Source organism: Musca vetustissima, unplaced genomic scaffold (genome assembly GCF_032173495.1).
Source record: "Musca vetustissima isolate MV318-11 ecotype Yass unplaced genomic scaffold, APGP_CSIRO_Mvet_v1 utg23873, whole genome shotgun sequence".
NCBI classification, from domain to species: domain Eukaryota; kingdom Metazoa; phylum Arthropoda; class Insecta; order Diptera; family Muscidae; genus Musca; species Musca vetustissima.
In genome coordinates this window covers 33,667-51,687 of record NW_026886195.1, presented here as the reverse complement: position 1 = coordinate 51,687, position 18,021 = coordinate 33,667, and the positions used below count along the sequence as shown (strand labels likewise).

Sequence of the window (18,021 nt, the reverse complement as noted above, 5' to 3'; positions counted from 1 at the left end):
ATTAATACTATCAGGTGAAATTTTCAAAAGGTCATTTCGATATACTTGCCGTGTTTGTTTGTATTGTAGTAGGTCAATGTATGTTGTTTTTGTTTACTGGTTTGTTTCAATGTTCCAACATTGATTTGTTGTCAGTCCCTAGTAAATATTATTAGGAGATTGTGTAAGGGTTATTTGCGAATAGCACTACATAGAAAGCGTGTGTTTGTTGAGAATGTGTTGAATGATTGCTAATTGTCTGGCTTGTCTTCAGTCTCCTAAAGTGAAACATATTCCCCACAATTGATTTATTTCTTCTCACTGTTCAATATCATTTCGCGTATTAAGTGGCCAGTGGCGCCATCTGGTTTAATTTCTATAACATTTACTTTCTCTACTGTAATTTTCATGCGTTCCGCTTTGGAGTTCGAAGTGGAGGGTTCATTTTTATTCGGTATATTAACTATTATTTCTTGAACTGTTTGTTCGTTTGCATCGGATTTGCTTAGATTGTCATCATTTTTGGGATTGTCATCAACCTGCTGGTGTTGTGGTTGTTGATCAGGTTCATCTTCATCATAATCAGGCTCCACCGTCGACGATACCACAATCGGCCTTAGACTTAATGGCAAATCTTTATTTGAGATGCTCGATATTGTTGTACTTTCGAATGTATCGATTGAGCCGCGTTTGGATATATCATCTACCTCGTCATCGATTAGAAGATTTCTTTCCGAACTTTGTTCGCTTACTTGTGAGTTGACCGATTCGTGTTTATGTAATATTGATACCTTTGGAGTGTTCGATGTTTCGTTTTCAGTTGTCGTTTCCTCGATGTTATTATCTTCCTTGCTGTCTTCCGACGTGGCTTCCTCTTGACTTTCATGTTCATTAGCTGCTTCCTCCAATGCCTTTTCTTTTTCGAGACGCATTTTCTCTTCCATCTCTTGGAATTTCAAAGCCAAATATCTGTCAAATAGTCGGAAGATTTCGAATGATATGCAATTATCTAAAATCAAATTCCTTCACTTACTTATCTACCAAAGGTCCACTATAGTCTTCCGGGAATTTCGGAGTAAATGGCAAAATGTATTTGTACAAACGTTCGTTGAGCACATATAATTGCGCAGTTGTTGCACATTTGACATTAAACCACCAATCACAGGTCAGTGCAATCTAAAATAAGATAATATAAAATAATGTTTGTATTACGAAAATATTCTCCATAAAATTTTGGGAATTTAGGCGCATTTTAAAATGTATGTTTCACAAGATTATATCCTATTTACAGAACACCACGATTTACTTTTAAAGAAGTGAATATTTTAATATCTGATTTAGGTTTTAGGTGAAATTAAGCTAATATAAAAAAATTCGAATTCGTTAGGCATTTTATTAAATAATTACAAAGTGTCAAGTCCAGAACTTTTATATTGGTACATGTCTCGTAGTGTTCAGAATTCTTGATAACCAATGTCAAGTGCCATGAATAACTTCCAATGTCTCTTCTGAAGTTCACAATTTCGTGCTTTAATAATAGTTCCCATGATACAGTATTTGTGACTAACATGCACAAACAACACTTGTAAATATTTCTGCGCAGGAAAGTCAAAAGTACCTGCCTCAATGTGCACGTAAGTGAAATTATTGCATAAAAATAGTAAGTATCTATCTAGTAAGTCTAATAATGATGGATTGTTGTTAACGCCTATATTTATTGCATTAAAACAAAATCCTTGTGTGTGGTTTCATACGGTCTTTAAAAATAACTACTGTCAGCTAAATGAAGAAATGATAAGTAGTAGGAGGGAAATGTGCAAATATTCTGAGTTGTTATCTTAAAAATGTTTGAGAAGTAATCTGAGAAAAAGTTCCAAAGAAGTGTATTTTGGACAGTTAATCCAAAGTGCAGCTATGTACAAGGCAGCTAAATCAAAACTACAATTTTACCTGGCTAAAAATCGTTCCATTCGGACAAAGGAACGACGCCTTCCCACCATTCAGGTCACAATAGTGCCATACTTGACAATTCGTTTCAGGGTCTCCGAAAAATCCCTTGTAACGCTGCTGAGAACAGTCAAATGACGTCTGCGGTATTTCAGCGTAGTTGGGATAATCAATACCCGGTCTTCCAGTGCTTGGTCCGGGGTGTTTGTCTGCAAAATAGGAATTAGCGACAAATATATGTGAAATAACTAAATTAACATTGACGCTGCAAACGTTCTCTTACTCGGTGTAATTGCTGCTATGGGTGCTGATAGATGCTCGTCACCATGGCCATGTTCATGCTCTTCACTTCCCGTTGCATAATCATAATCTGGCGAAATGGACGGAGAATTTTCATGATGTTGCGGTGGATTGGCCACAATCGTTTGGGTTTTCTTCAAATTGTTTAATATACGAATGAGGGTTTTAATGGAATTATCAATGTTTTCCGGCGTCAAGGTATGCGGCAAATGATTGCTCTCCTGTAACTTGTGCAATATTTCAGCCAGTGATGACGTCCGTATGTCGGGCAGTTCGTTGGGATCTGATAATGCATTGGGCTGATGTGGTGCGGCGACGTATGTCGTTGAGTGTTCGTTGTGTCCCTGGCCAACGACCGGGGGATGTGGCTGTAAGTGCTGCAGATCATGCGGCTGGTGCTTGGTTGGAATGTGATTATCGTTTTCATATTTTTGCACTGGTTTCAGTTTTATTGGTGGAGTAGCCAGTTTTTGCCCAAATTCTTCTTTGACGTAAACATATTTGGGAGCTGTGTCGACTATCATGGTATTTGGAGTTGTCGATGCCAGGACAACAGAAGGTCTTGCCGTTGGATTCGGTTGTCTAATGATGGGATAGTTGACATTCTTCTCCTTGACTACTGGCTGTAATTTGATGTTTGGTTTGTTTATGTACAGAGGCCTCATTGTTGAGCCGTAATTTTCTTGGGTTACAGGTTGATGGTAAGTGGATGGCGCTGCTGTTGTCACCACTATGAAGGCATGTGTGGGGGGTCCCAATGTAGGTTTAAGGGGTAATTGGACTTGTTGTCGGTACGATTCGTTGTCACGGTCTTCATCCAACGATTGTTTTGGTTCATCTACCGGATAGTCGGCGTATTGTGGAGTTGAAGGTCTATTGTAAAAGAATTTAAATCAAATACATTTTTAATTGGGAATCAAGTTTAAAATTATATGACTTTGTCGTGCCAGCTTTTAGTTTGTGGTACGAGTGATGTGTAAAATTAAAGCTATTCAATTCAAAACTACTTCGGTGAGGAACCAATCTTACTTACCCATTTAGTTTAGGATAATGTCCACTCTGTAGTGGATACGAGGATGATGATGGTTGTGGTGACACAAAGTGACGATTGTTGTTGTGCTGATAATTTCGTAAATCACTGAATAGATTGTGAACAGGAATTGTAAGGATTTGTTCACCGAGTGGCTGGGTGGAAGATGCTGCATTGTTTCGTACGTTGTGAGGAGATGGGTTATGTTCTGGTCGTGCATATACAGAATGTTGATGATGTATGGCACTGAGTTGTTGTGGATATGCTGCAGGATAACGGGGATTGGGAGAGGAGTTAATAGGGGACAAAGTATTAAATGGTTCGTCGCTTGGTGCCACAGTCGAGCTAAGAACAAATATATGTGTAGGTGGTTGTTTAACGCGTTCGTGATACTTGGTTTTTGTCAGAATTTGAGGTTGAGGTCCTTGGTTCTGTTGTTGTGGCTGGGGATACTTATCACTGTATTGTGGACGTTGCTGTAAATAAAATAAATATTTTCCTTGATCTGAATTTCGTAAAAGCACTAGTTCTGTCCCGTACCTGTTCAATGGGTTGCTGCTCAGTTAGGAAAAAATGTTCAGGTTTCGATGGGCGAAATTGTGCTGGCTTGGTTCGGTACTGTTGTTGCTTGGAGCCAATTAATGTTAATTGTTGTGAATGTTTTGGTGGTCGAGGGGATCCATCAATAACTACAATCTCGTGTCCATTTTGCTGTTGTTGATGATGGTCATAACTGGAATAGGTGCTACAATTTACATGAGTAAACGTGAATGAATGAATTAATAACATTAATGTTTGTATTTAAAATTCTATCAATCTCAGTATTACACCGCCATATAGGCAATCTGGGCAGTTTTTTTTAGCAAAAAAGTAATTTTTTAACATTTAAACATACGATTTTTCTTAATTGCAGTTGAAAAGCGAAAAGTATTATTTTGTTCGATTTATTTCGTAAACGCGTACTTAAAGTTGTTTAAATCACAGTCAAACTCCACACAATGAAAATATATACTTAAATGAACTAAACGATTTTAAAAAATGGGGAGTATTTTAAAGCGTTGAAATTGCTAAATTCAAAACTAAGAAATAAGTATACAACAAGAAAGATATTGGCGAAGGTGTGTGTTTTTAATTTAACATACAGTGAGCAGCATGGTACCTCATACAAATTCAGTAATTACTCAAAAAATAATTTACAAAATTTAAAACAATTATTTTTATTTTATGTATTCACTCCTATACTACAACAATGGAAAGTAATATATCATTTGTTTGTTCCAACAAACCATAAAAAAATCGAGATCGTGTCAACTCCAAATTTTTACAAGCATAGAGTATTGTCAAATTCTCTTTTAAAACAATAACGGTACTTTCCACATTTCCAAAAGCATTTGCTTAGTGCAACAAGTGAAAGCAAGTATTTTTTTAAAAGGCCTAGAAAAGAACTAACTATTGAAGAGCGAAAAATAATAATTAATAACCATGAAATGGGAAAATCCTATTCCGAAATAAGTAAAATGGTCCAAAAAGTGGTTAATCGATAGAAAAAAGAAAATATAATTGAAAATAAACCGCTACCAGGCCGTTCCAGGAAGCTCACCATCAGAGAAGAACGAAAAATTGAATATATTATTAACAAAATCTATTTACCAGCGCTCCTTAAATCGCTGCAGACTTAAAATAATAATTTGGGAAAGCAGTTTCAGCAGAAACGGTACGTAGGTGGGAAAAAGTTATTTTCTCGGACGAATCGAAATTTAACATATTTGGGTCGGATGGACGCTCCTTGGGGTGCGGAAAAAAGGCGAAGAGCTCAATCCAAAGGGTGGAGTAATGGTATGGGGATGCCTGTCAGCAACTGGTGTTGGCAATTTGGTATTCATTGAGGAAATAATGAATAAAACAGTTTACATGAATATTTTGAAACAAAATTTGTACTGAAAAACCCAACATTCGTGATAATTATTACTTCCAACAGGACAATGATCCAAAACACACTGCTATTGACGTTAAGAATTGTGTATACGATCCAATTCTTAACGTCAATAGCAGTGTGTTTTGGATCACCACACATGCTGATAACACCTCCACAAAGCCCCGATTTAAATCCGATTGAGCACCTATGGGATCATCTACATTATTATCAAAAATATGGACTTGGCACTATGTTGATTTTGTTTTACATTTTGTTTTAATAAAAACTGAAATATTACTTTGATTTGACGTAGTATAGGATGAAATAAAAATATACATTTTAAATTTTGTGAATTACTTTTTGAGTAATTAATGAATATTTTTTGATTTGTATGGGGTACCATGACTTTTGCTGGTCACTGTATAACACTTGTTAATACATTTATCCAACGATACAATATTTGCCCAATTGTTGAGAATAAAAGATTCGTTTTATTTTTTACATTTAATTCATTGCAGATTTGCAAATTGTTGCGATCTGTAATATTATTAATTTTGTTTTTGTAGTCTTATACTTTTTTAGGCATTCCTTAAAAATTTTAGCCTCAACCTATGCAGCACGGGTATAAGAAAAATTGTAGGGGAGATACCTAAGGGATTTTATCTATATATATAAAAGAGTTGCGTTATAAGTGACTGACTGATCATCAACGCCCAGACGAAACGGCTAAAGCTAGAAACTTGAAATTTGGCATGTAGGTGGGGTTTGGTGCGTAGGCGTGTGATAAGGCGGGATTTTTGGAAATTCGTACTAAAAGGTACTAAAAACTGAATTGCGCGGGAATGGTTAGAAGTAGAACTTTGAAATGTGGCACATAGCTTTGTCTATGACGATCGGACTGGAATGTGTGGAAAAATTTTGGAAATTAGTACTTAGATGTACTAAAAAGTACTAAATATTGTATTTAATGGAATTGGTGAAGATTCATATCTGAAACTTTGTATGGAGCTTAAGGTATTACAGAGAGAACACTGTGCAAAAATATTTTTTTGTAAACTAGTACTAAAAGGAACTAAAACTCTAGTACTTAGATGAAATTAGTACTTAGATGTACTAAAAAGTACTAAATATTGTATTTAATGGAATTGGTGAAGATTCATATCTGAAACTTTGTATGGAGCTTAAGGTATTACAGAGAGAACACTGTGCAAAAATATTTTTTTGTAAACTAGTACTAAAAGGAACTAAAACTCTATTACGCCTGAACGGTTGAAAGTAGAACTCTGAAATTAGGTATGCACCTTTTTAATAATAAGGGAAGGGTTATGTGTGAAAAATTTTTGGAATTTAGTACTAAGAGGTACTAAAAAGTACAAAATACTATAATTTAATGGAACCTGTAGAGATACATATTTGAAACTTGGTATGAAGCTTATGATATTAAAACAAGTGCATAAATATTTGTTGCAAATTATTACTAAAATGGTACTAAACCGTATTACGCCGGAACGGTTGAATGTAGAACTCTGAAATTTGGTATACAGATTTGCCTATGATAAGCGAAGTGGTATGTGTAAAAAAAAATTTGGAATTTAGTACTAAGAGGTACTAAAAAGTACTAAATATTAAATTTGAATGGAACCAGTACAGATACTTATATTTTAAAATTGATATGTAGCTTAAGCTATTAAAAATAGAATGTTGTGCAAAATTATCTTTCGGAAATTAGTACTAAAATGGTACTAAAACTATATTATAACGGAACGTTTGGATGTAGAACTCTGAGATTTTGTATGCATATTGGTCAATGAAATTGATACTTAAGGTACTAAAAAGTACTAAAAATTATATTACAAAGGAACAGGTACGGGTTGATATCTGAAACATGGTATTTAACTTAAGCTATTACAAATATAACGATGGGCAAAAATATTGTTTGGAAATTGGTACTAAAATGTACTAAAAAGTTATTACAACAGAATCAATGGAGATAGAAATCAGGAACATTGTATATAGCTTTTACTATTACAATTTAGTTCTAAAGTGGTAATAAAAAGAACTAAATAAAAATTACAATGGAACCGTTAGAAATGGAAATCTGAAACGTGATATGTGGATTTTACTATTACAAATATTTCCCTACGCATATTTTTTTGAAATCAGTACTAAAATTGTACTAAATATTAAATGACGTCTGAAACGGTATAGATTAAAATCTGAAACATAGTATGTTGTTCCATTATTTCACTTATAATGATATGCATATATATTTTTGGAAATAAATACTAAATACTGTACCATAGTGAATTGAAAGAAATAAAAATATAGGGGAGACTGGGGCACCTTCGGCAATCGCGTTTTCGATATGAAGCTCTCACCGTACATCACTAGTTTCGATACATAGGTATCGAATATCGAAATAAATAACTGACACAAAGTTTGAAATTTCTAGCTAATAAGCTTATTTAGATACATAGGTTTTTGTATTTTTATAGATGTTTCTGTAATATTTCTATTCCATTTCGTAAATATTTCGTGATAAAACTTTTAAAATTTTTAAGACAATATTATTAAAAAGTGGTTAACTACGATGTGTATTATTATAAAAATATTAAAATATTAAATTAAAAATATAATGATTTTACAAATCTGATCGAAAAAAATGAAAAAAAAAACTATAAAAAGTACATTCGGGGTACATTCGGCATTTTAAAGTGGGCACATTCGGACATATACAGATTGTGCAATATTATTTCCTTAAAATGTTTTTGAGTTTGTCTTTAAAACTAATCCATTAATAGGCTCGAAATTGCATATATAAGACTAAACGTGCTTATATTGACGAAAATGCGATAGAAAACCCCTATTTCTGATGGTGTGTGCGACCTTGAGATGTAAACGTCCGTCGCTAGAAAATAAAGCCCTATAATTCAAACATTGTGTGGCGTATTAAAACCAAATAGAGCCTTTAGAGGATCCGAATTTCAACCAGACTGATAGCGATGACAATTACCCATCTATGACTATGGCGTCGAATGTGCCCCATCAAATGCCGAAGCTACCCCGGGTTGGGGCACATTCGGCGAATTTGACTTTTTTACTAAACTGTAAAAATTTTTAACTAATACTAATTTTTTATATCTTTTTGGTACTATTTTTTATAATTAAGTGTCAGAGGACAATAATCAGCCATAAAGTTGTTATATATGTTGAATAAGTACTGAGATATAGAGCTCTAAAAAAAGTGCCGAAGGTGCCCAGTCTCCCCTACTACATATCAGTACTAAGAGTGGGAAAAGTTTGTACGCAAACAAAATGGTGTTGTGATAAAGTTTCTTATTAACTCGGTTCTAAAGAGCCTGGAAAATACTAAAAATTTTACATGGGTATTGAGCGATTAGAAGTGGTAGAGTTTGGAATTCGTGTATGTGGCTTCTAAAATAAAACTATAATTACTCCCAGTGTCATCAACAAGTTAAAAGGATAGAAATTAGCATTGCTTTATATATAAGAGTCTATATATAATTCCGTTATAATGATTGACTGATCAACGCCCAAACGAATCTTGATATTTTGCATGTAGGTTAGTGTTAGTGCATATGCGTGTGATAAGGCTGGATTTATTGGGAATTCGTACTAAATGGTACAAAAATACCACTGTGTGGGAACGACAAACAATATAATTCTGAAATTCGGTATGTAGCTTTGTCTATTATAAACAAAATAGAATACACCAAAAACTTAAGGTACCAATAAAAATAAAAGGTAGGAACCTGTTATTAAATACTTAACTGGGACTATGACTATAAACATTTATACATAAATATTTTCCAGAAATAATTTTTAAAAGTACAACACATTGTAAACGGCGGGATGGATGGAGGTAGAATTTTGTCCAAGGCTTTTTGTTTGAAAAATAATGTTTTCGCAGTTTTGTCTACCATTAGTACTAACGGTTCTAAATATTGTGTACGACAGAAAAGCTAGAGATAGAGTGCTGACATTTTGTATGTAACAAATTAAATATAATACGCATAGTTTACATCGGAAAAGGTAAAGACAAATATCCGAATTTTAGTATTTATCTGTAACTATGACAAATAAAATGTTTATGGACATATTTTACGAAAATCTGGACTAAAAATTATGACAGTTAATGAAATATAGTTTCCAACCCTAAATAGACCTATACAACAGCGAATGATTTTGTTAATTGTACAAATTAGTCAACCAAGTCAACCAAATACTAAATTGTTGACACTTTTAAACCAAATGCTTCTATGATATATAGCATAACAGTACTGTTATATATTTCTAATAATGTTTCCAGCCCCACTGCCGCGAATTCCGATGTAATGAATAATATTTATAACATCTATGATTTTCCTTTAAAAATATTAATGTATAGGACCTGAGCTATCATTATTCGACGTTTTCTGATTTATACTGAATCCAAAAGTATCGAGATTATTAAATAATTAATAGGTGTGTTAGTACACACTTAGAAATGCATACATGTCTATATTATGTTATATTGTATAGCTAAATCAATGTTTATTTATTTTAACTATTTACTACTATTTAACTATAAATATTACTTTTGCGGGGATAATCAGAAAACTTCGTATTAGTTTTGCACTTTTTCATATATTTTGACCCTTTTCAGTGGGAGCTATTTTCAGATTCAAAGGAATTAAATTATTAGGTATTTACAACTTTTCAAAATATGGACCCTTAGTTGAGGAGAAACCAGAAGGAGCGGACCAATAATGGTTTTAGTTAGTGCGATATAGTTTTCGTAAAAATATTAGGTTGTGTAACGTTTGGATCAAAACGGATAATGCTTTCGCAGAATATTATGAATTTATTTTTCCACAAATTTTTGACCATTTGTATGGGTGGGAGAGTTGACAAATTAGTATTCCTCTAATGTCTGAATTGGTGGAAATTGTGTTAACAGATTATTCAAGAATTGGACATTTTTCAAAAAATGTGTTCCTTTCAATCTCATTTAAAATTTCATCGGAACAGTTTTTGTAAGCATCAAAAAAGTTTTGATAGTTTTCCCTATAACTTTGGACTGTATACACTGTACACTTTTTGCCCTCTGATATTTATTGAAAAGTTTAAATCTTGAGCTATATTCTGTATAATGCTATTTTAAAAACCAAATAAAGAAAACTATCGTTTTATGGAATTAAAGAATCGTTGGAGTGAGAGAAAATGGCAGTGGTTTAGTTTATAAGCAAAAACAAAAACAATTGTTTTAGTAGTGTACGAATTGAAATAAAAGAGGGCTAATATTGAAGTGATGATAACCATCTGGCAACCCCTCCTACATACTCCCAGTCACTCGATATGCACTCTTACCCAATAGCTGGTGTATTCTGATGTTGAGAATTGCCTGTTTCTCTGCCAGACGACAATGGCGTTACACTAAAATATTGCCCCGGTTGTTTAGGATTATGCCGATGCTGATGTGAATGAGGCTCTTGGTGCTGCGTAGACGACGGTGGTGGAGGATGATGTTGAACCACACCATCAATTGATGCTGGCAATGGATCGGGATATTCAATTGCAATTTGTTGCTGTTTTCCGCCCCCATTTGTTGCTTTCGCTGCTGGAGAATTATCGGTGTTGGTAGTGTCGGCTGACGATGCAGCATGTGATGTTATAACTATGTTGTTGTTGTTATTGTTATTATTGTTATTATTGCTGTTTACTGGCGTATAAACAATTGGCACAAAATTTCCCGGTACTGAATTGGCCGGTGTAAATGGTGTTAAATTGATTTTTGATTGTTTCGTTCGTGGACGATAAGCGACGCCATGTTGCTGTCGTTGCTGTTTCGCAGAGGATGGTTCATATGCGGATGATGATGATGAAGAGGCTGAATGCGATGGCAGTGGTGGAAAATGCTGTACGGTTTTATGCTATACGAACGAAATTATAGAAAGAGGTGTTTTCAGAAACATATAAGTAAAAATATTAAATATTTGTATTAGAGTGCCGACAATCGATACAGAAAAACTTTCATGATTGTTGGACTGTTATGTCAACCTCATTTTCGGATTCAAAGAATGTTTGAAAAAGGTAGTAATACCTTTTAAAGAGATACAGAGATTTTGAACATTGGAGAGAAGTACCAGATATCGTTTGGTGACAAGTTTGGTTAAAAACGTATACATCGTTCAAAGGATATTATAACTTTATTTTTCCTCTAAATGTTGAATATTTGTGGGGTAGGTACCTGAAAAAATGATCTGATATTCTCTATCTGACTATGTGCAAAGATAGAATTAAATCGCTAACTACTTTCGAGAGTTATCCGGATGTGCATTACGGCATTTACCAGCCGTACAGACATATCCGTCTAAACGCACTTTAGTGTTCATCGCAGTTTTCCACTTTAACTTGATCCCTGCCTGTGAAATAGGTGTCGCATTTAGTATCAGTTAAAAATAATCGTACAGAAATGCCTGTTGTGGATGAAATATCAAACCTCGAATAATTATATACAATATGGAGGGATACACATTTTGGAAAAACTTCGTATGTGTAATTTGTAAAATCAATGGAAAATGGGTGTGCTTAAAATAATTAAAATATTAAAAATGTTAAAATAATTTTATACTATCGAATAACTAGGGATGCTTTATATAATGATGGCAATTTATATCACATCAATCTGAGAAATTATTTAGAAAAAAAAAACGTTGCTCGTTCTCCCGAGATATGAGAAACATAAAGATTATTCTTCCTTTGGTTGTTTGTTCAACGTAGTGTGTCTATAGCCAGATGTAAAATCGAACTTCTCACAGATACGTTTTCATGCATCATCATAACAATGACAACTTATTTTAACTAATCTTCGCGAATTTTACTCAACATTATGATTGTGTGCACACCCTAATGCAGCAAATGTGCCTGCTATTATTATTTATTATACGACATTTATATGAATTTCATCATCAGTTTTTCTTTTCGATTTAAAACTTACTCGAACGGGATTTATCTTATTGCCAGCCAAGTTAATTCCCGAAGAGGGTGCTGAAGGACCGGGGGAACCAGCTGAAAGTAAGTGATGTCCAGGATATTTGTGGTTGGCGCCATTATCGATGTGCTTTATTGGCGTTGGTACCAGTTGATATGACTGTTCTTGGGATTGCGTTCCACCACCACCGTATGCTAGCGCATGATAGGCATCGCCTGCACTTGTCTGATAATGTGTAGCAGCTGTTGAAGATTGTAAATATGATGCACCTCCCGGTTCCGAATATGTTTTCATGTTAACATATTGTGGCGGTAGAGGTATGTGTGACCCAGAAGATGTTCCCGTGGCACTCAGTCGCACACCATTTTTTGTCTGCTACAAAAAGAGGAGGTAGAAGTCGTCCTTTAGCAATGGAATTCCTTTAAAATTGAAAATGATAATCTTACCGTTGGCATTGCAGCGTACTGCTGGTTAATGGGCAGATCTTGGACCGGTACATAAAATGCCATGTATGGAATTAAACGTCTTGTACGTTCCGATGCACTCAGCTCAGAGTCTACAGTAGACAATGTGACATTATCTTCAATATTGGTGGATTTATGTTGTTCTGTCTGGATGGCAGGTGTATCCGTTTCATTTCCCATTGTATTTTTTACGCCAACAGTTATACACCTGACACTGTGCATAAAAACTGAAACGAAGTGGACATATTGGGGCATAAGTGGGGTTTTTATTTAGGGTGAATTATATGAAAACTGAATTGTGTTTTAAATATGTGTAAGATAGGATTATAGATTTGATTTTTAACAAAAATATCCGATCGCAAAAAACTCCCATATGTAAAACCTGCCTCAAGTATATCAGAAAAAATATGTTGGTTTAAGCGAGGTACTTAATACGTGAAAATCTATGAATAGCATCAATATTGCTCACAAGCAACAAAATATTTCGGAGCTAATATATTATCACATCACACACAAAATATAGAAACAAAGTTTACAAAGTAGTTTGAAAGCATTTTTGTCGTAATTGATAGGCGGATTTTATATAATATGCACATCAAATTGAAGCTGTATTCAATAACATATACTAATTCAAGAATGCCACTTTAAAATTTCAAGTGAAAATGTCAAAAACGGTAGAAGAAGAAAATTTAACCCTTCCTTGCATATAGATGTAAATTTCCATCATAGCAATGAATGCCCAATAGCACATATAACTAACATAAATTAAATTTAAAATTATGATGTTGTTATGTAATAATCTAATCCTTTCCATTTTTCAAGAATTGAATTCCATTCTGTTAATTTTTGTGCGAAGTTAACAATCCTAGTTCATACCAGAGCCAGACATGTACTCTTTCGAATTCCGTTGGAATTTGTGAATCGGACGTTCCAAAAATTTTCGTTAATTATAAAAAACAACAACATTATGTCAATTCATTTTCTTATCCTTTACGTTCATTTGCCGCCCTTTTACAAATCATAAACATTTGAAATCGAAAATGGGTTTGTCCCTTTTAGGTAAATTATTAAAGGATATAAAAACTCATGGTTTGCAGGGGTCTCCAATTATACTTGTTATTATTCTACGGAAAGTCACCTTTGTATTCAAAATAAAGGTTTAAACGATATTTGCACCCTCTTGACTGATTAGAGGTCAACAAATATTACTAATATTCAGTACAGCCCTTCTAAGTGCTTGTCCTGATTCCCTTTTGATGTTCGGTTTTTAATTGTGGCCTTTCAGTCCACTTCATCCCAATATTATAATCTGATCTTACTTACTTACTTAGCTAGCTTGTTACAGAACGGTTGTTCCATAAGCCGAGCTTAAAAAAGATTTTCAAGCGCGTCGGTCTTGGGAGGTGGCCTTGTTTCTAAACTGCTTACTTAGGCCATAGTAGCATCTGTTGGCCATCACAATCCTTCTCCGAATTTCAAAACTGATGTCATTCGTTTTATTTACGGCGGTACCAAGGTATATAAAGTCTTTAACTACCTCGAAGCTGTAGATCTCAAGTTCCACAGTTGGTCCGAGCCTTCTGGACGTCTTGCGCGTTGATACCATCAGCTTGGTCTTCTCGCCGTTTACTGCCAGACCCACTTTGGCAGACTCATTTTCAATTTGTTCAAAGGTGGCTGTTACCGCTCGCAATGTTCGACCCATTATATCGATGTCATCGGCGTAGGCGAGTAACATGTGTTGTTTGGTGTACAGAGTGCCATTTCTGTTCACCTTTGCGTCTCGTACGACCTTTTCCAGTAGGGTTTTTAAAAAGATCACACGAATCCTCGTTCGGTATTGAAGGGCTCCGATAGGTCCTTTCCTACTTTAACTGCTGACCTTTTGCCACTTAAAGTTATCCTGTTAAAGTTGTAATCTGATCACCACCGAAAATTATAGGCGTTGTCCTTGACCATAACTGGATCCTCATGAAACATTTCACATCGATCAGCGCTATATTTCCGCCCTCTAGGGGGATATTTCAAAACATGAACCCATATATTTTTGCATTCGTTGTTGCCCAAGATTGCAATAAATTCAAATATATATATATATATATATATATGTTTGACTTGGAATATATTTAGACAACAAATGTACTATGTTGTGAAAACAATTTGTTTTTAGCTTTTACCGTTAGTATGCCGACAATATTACAAAAACGAAAATTTAAATTAGGAAATAACATCTTTACTACACCTACTGTATGAGTACGCCCCTGTTCTGACAAATTTTGAAGCAAGTAATTTGTTTTTCTTTCTATTCCAATTTCTCAAACTTTTTTCAATAGTTTCTGTCGTTGTAAATTGTATAGCTTTTAGTTCTCAATTTCGGGTACAAATTCAAATCATCCGAATATCTCTAGATACAGTTGAACAAAATTCCATCATCATAGAAACCAAAGAATCATGTCGAAATTCTCCACAACATCTAGTCGTCAGTTGAGTACTCGTAATTCGGACATTGATGCTCTGGCCCAGCGGGGCTACAATATTGGCCACAAAATTGGTGAAGGATCCTATGCCACTGTTATAACAGCTGGTTATGCCGATAATACCGGCCAGGGTCTGCACTTGGCATGCAAAATAATCGACAAAGGAAAGGCGCCTTCCGACTTTGTCCATAAATTCTTTCCACGTGAATTGGAAATTCTAACGAAAATTGATCACCCAAATATTATACAAATTCACAGTATTCTACAGCGTGGTCCAAAAATCTTTATTTTTATGAGATATGCTGAAAATGGCGATTTGTTGAGCTATATAAAAAAGACAGGGCCCGTCGAGGAACTGCAGGCTAAAGCCTGGTTTATGCAAATGGCAAAAGCTATAAAGTACCTGCACTCCCACGACATAGCACATCGCGATCTTAAGTGCGAGAATATACTGTTGTCGAAACGCCTCAATGTAAAATTAGCCGATTTTGGATTTGCCCGTTATTGTCGCGATGAGAATGGCCGCGATATAAAATCGGAAACATATTGTGGTTCGGCAGCCTATGCTGCTCCTGAAGTTGTCTGTGGTCGTCCCTATGATCCTAAATTGGCGGACGCCTGGTCATTGGGAGTCATTCTCTTCATAATGCTGAATGCAAAAATGCCGTTCGACGATCATAATTTGAGTAAACTACTCGAGGATCAGCGGAGTAAAAAGTTTTCGTTTCGCCGCAAATTGCAAGATCAAATATCAGCGCAGGCTAAGGCTACAGTGGCTGTGCTATTGGAACCAGAGCCTCATGCTCGCTGGGATTTACGTGAAATTCTAAATTGCAGTTGGGTTCGCAACGAAGATGAAGATGTCATTAAGGTGTAATTTCTAGTAAATTGAAAACTACAAAAATAAATTCCAAAGAAATTGAAAACGAGAAATAATGATTTTCTCATAATTAACGGTATTATTGCGATGTTATTTCATATTTAAAAAGAAGGGTCCTGCGTTTTAAAGAGAATGCGACTATTTTAGTATAAAAATAGTTCCATAGATTTGAACAAAATATTACCATATGGAACTGAAAACAAACAAATGCATTTACCATCAATAGCCATTATGTCCATCTTAAATACATTCAAACACTTCTATGTAAAAACATATTCAACTATGTGTGTATGTATATCACTAACAATGGCAATGTTCTCTAAACATAAAGCAAACGGGTTATACTAGATATCTTAACTGCTGAATATTTTGTCATTTCATTGTTGCTGTGTGTGTGCGTTTTGTTGGTTTGCATCTGCACAAAACCATTATGGGAATATAAGCCCCCCCACACCAGTTGAAATTCAATTAGCTTTTCGGTAGGATATCTTTGCAAACTGTTTTCAGCATTTAGTTTGTCGTGATATAGAGGCGAAGTACCTGAGTCGGGCATATGCTGGCATGAACGACATTACGATACTAAATGAACATCAGCTAACATGTGTGTATAGCAACATAGCAACAATAGACCAAAATTTGTGCTTGGAATTAAAATAATTTCGTATTTTAAATAATATTAAAATCGTGGCAAGATGGCATAGTGTGCCTGGTCCTCTCTCTCCTCTTTATATCAGTTGAAGTCTGCTGCTGTTGCTCTCGACTACCTCAATACATTCCTGGCCTAATGAAGTCATCTTCGTTGCAAGATATTTAAATGCCGGAAGCAAATTAATGAGGAACATGACACACAAACAAAAAACAGAGTGGTTATGTTGTGTATTCGTGAATACCGGTGCATTTTGAAAATCTCCATCAAAATTGGGGGATTATTGTCATTGAAATGAATGGCTGAGAATATTCCAAATTACTTCTGAGAAACACTTAGTTGGAAAGTAGAAACTTTGCTATCACTATTAGCATTATCCTCTAAAGTATATTTAAATATTTATAACATGTATTTTGCGTTTTCAATGTTTGTCTTCGACTCAATAACCATCGCTCGAAGAAATTATCAGTTCATTGTGCATATAGTCATTGAAGTGATCGGATTGTTGGTTGACGGTCATGAAAGGAACCCTCAATTAATGTTTGAGTCCTAAATGGAGATAACAATCTCCTCACACAAATGCCATACATAAAGTAACTCCTGAAAATAATTGTTGTTTCTATTTGGAAGGTATAACTTTTTTGTAGCACTCTGATAGCCACACGTCTTCAAAAAGCTTGAAAGCTTGAAAAAACTTCATAACGTGCTTCCTTTTGGTTAGGGGTTAAATTGCAGCATGATGATGTAAAATTCCATCACACGAAATTTAAATTAAACTGACATTTTTTCAGATATTGCTTATCAAAATACCGGAACAATGACAATGGCGGATGCATTCAAAGCACACCAACTAGTTTACTAAAGTTGGTTCGACATTTCTTGAGTGTACCTCCTGTCAGCAACAGTTGCAGCCGTAGCCCCTTCAGTGAAATGTCTGAGGTCGTTTCTATGTATGTGCACCCATAAGGTATTGTTCCCATGTGTTGCATATTTAAAAGTACACAAGTTTTACTCCTGATACACCATTTAATTATTTTCATTTCCACCAACACCCACCTAAAGCCGTTCACACGTTTCTCCTTCTTCTTCTTCTCCTTTTCAAATTTAATGCAAAATTCTTGAGCAGCCTTTTTGAATGTCTTCAAATTAGTTTGATGTTGCTAATGTCGTCGTGTGTGATGTTGGTGTGTTGCACGTTTATCTTTGGAAGCGGTGGGAGCCCCTTCCACATTCAAGGAGTGTTTGTACTGTAAATTGTCGTAGATTATAAAGTTGCATATTTGGAAATGCCTTTAATTCCATTAAATATGATGGCATTTATAACAGTTATGGCGATTGTGGCTTCAAAACTTGCTTCGGCAATATTTCCAAAACGTATGTTCAGGCGTA

The 18,021-nt window shown here is 34.9% G+C and overlaps 2 protein-coding genes across 2 annotated transcripts; one reads left to right on the top strand and one right to left on the bottom strand.

Moving 5' to 3' along the window:
- Positions 1–287: 287 nt before the first annotated feature.
- LOC133333704 (dual specificity protein kinase splA) lies at positions 288–12,813 on the bottom strand. The gene is made up of 9 exons (XM_061541991.1): positions 12,612–12,813; positions 12,172–12,540; positions 10,542–11,104; positions 3,797–3,989; positions 3,260–3,732; positions 2,210–3,099; positions 1,930–2,135; positions 1,013–1,155; positions 288–948 (listed from the first exon to the last, which is right to left on the bottom strand). Exons 1-9 carry the CDS (start codon positions 12,807–12,809, stop codon positions 288–290), a joined length of 3,696 nt encoding a protein of 1,231 aa, XP_061397975.1. The 5' UTR covers positions 12,810–12,813.
- Positions 12,814–15,038: 2,225 nt separating this feature from the next.
- Positions 15,039–15,983, top strand: LOC133333703 (testis-specific serine/threonine-protein kinase 1). Its single transcript, XM_061541990.1, has one exon. The coding sequence runs from the start codon at positions 15,081–15,083 to the stop codon at positions 15,981–15,983; it is 903 nt and encodes a 300-aa protein (XP_061397974.1). The 5' UTR covers positions 15,039–15,080.
- Positions 15,984–18,021: the final 2,038 nt, after the last annotated feature.

What these genes read in the sequence shown, in the direction of transcription:
- LOC133333704 (XM_061541991.1), bottom strand. Translation starts at nt 12,809, where the DNA reads ATGGGAAATGAAACGGATACACCTGCCATCCAGACAGAACAACATAAA. An exon ending in CATAGCAGCAATTACACCGA is followed by an intron (nt 2,136 to 2,209) that starts GTAAGAGAACGT and finishes CCTATTTTGCAG; the next exon opens with ACAAACACCCCGGACCAAGC. An exon ending in ATGGAACGATTTTTAGCCAG is followed by an intron (nt 1,156 to 1,929) that starts GTAAAATTGTAG and finishes ATCTTATTTTAG; the next exon opens with ATTGCACTGACCTGTGATTG.
- LOC133333703 (XM_061541990.1), top strand. Translation starts at nt 15,081, where the DNA reads ATGTCGAAATTCTCCACAACATCTAGTCGTCAGTTGAGTACTCGTAAT.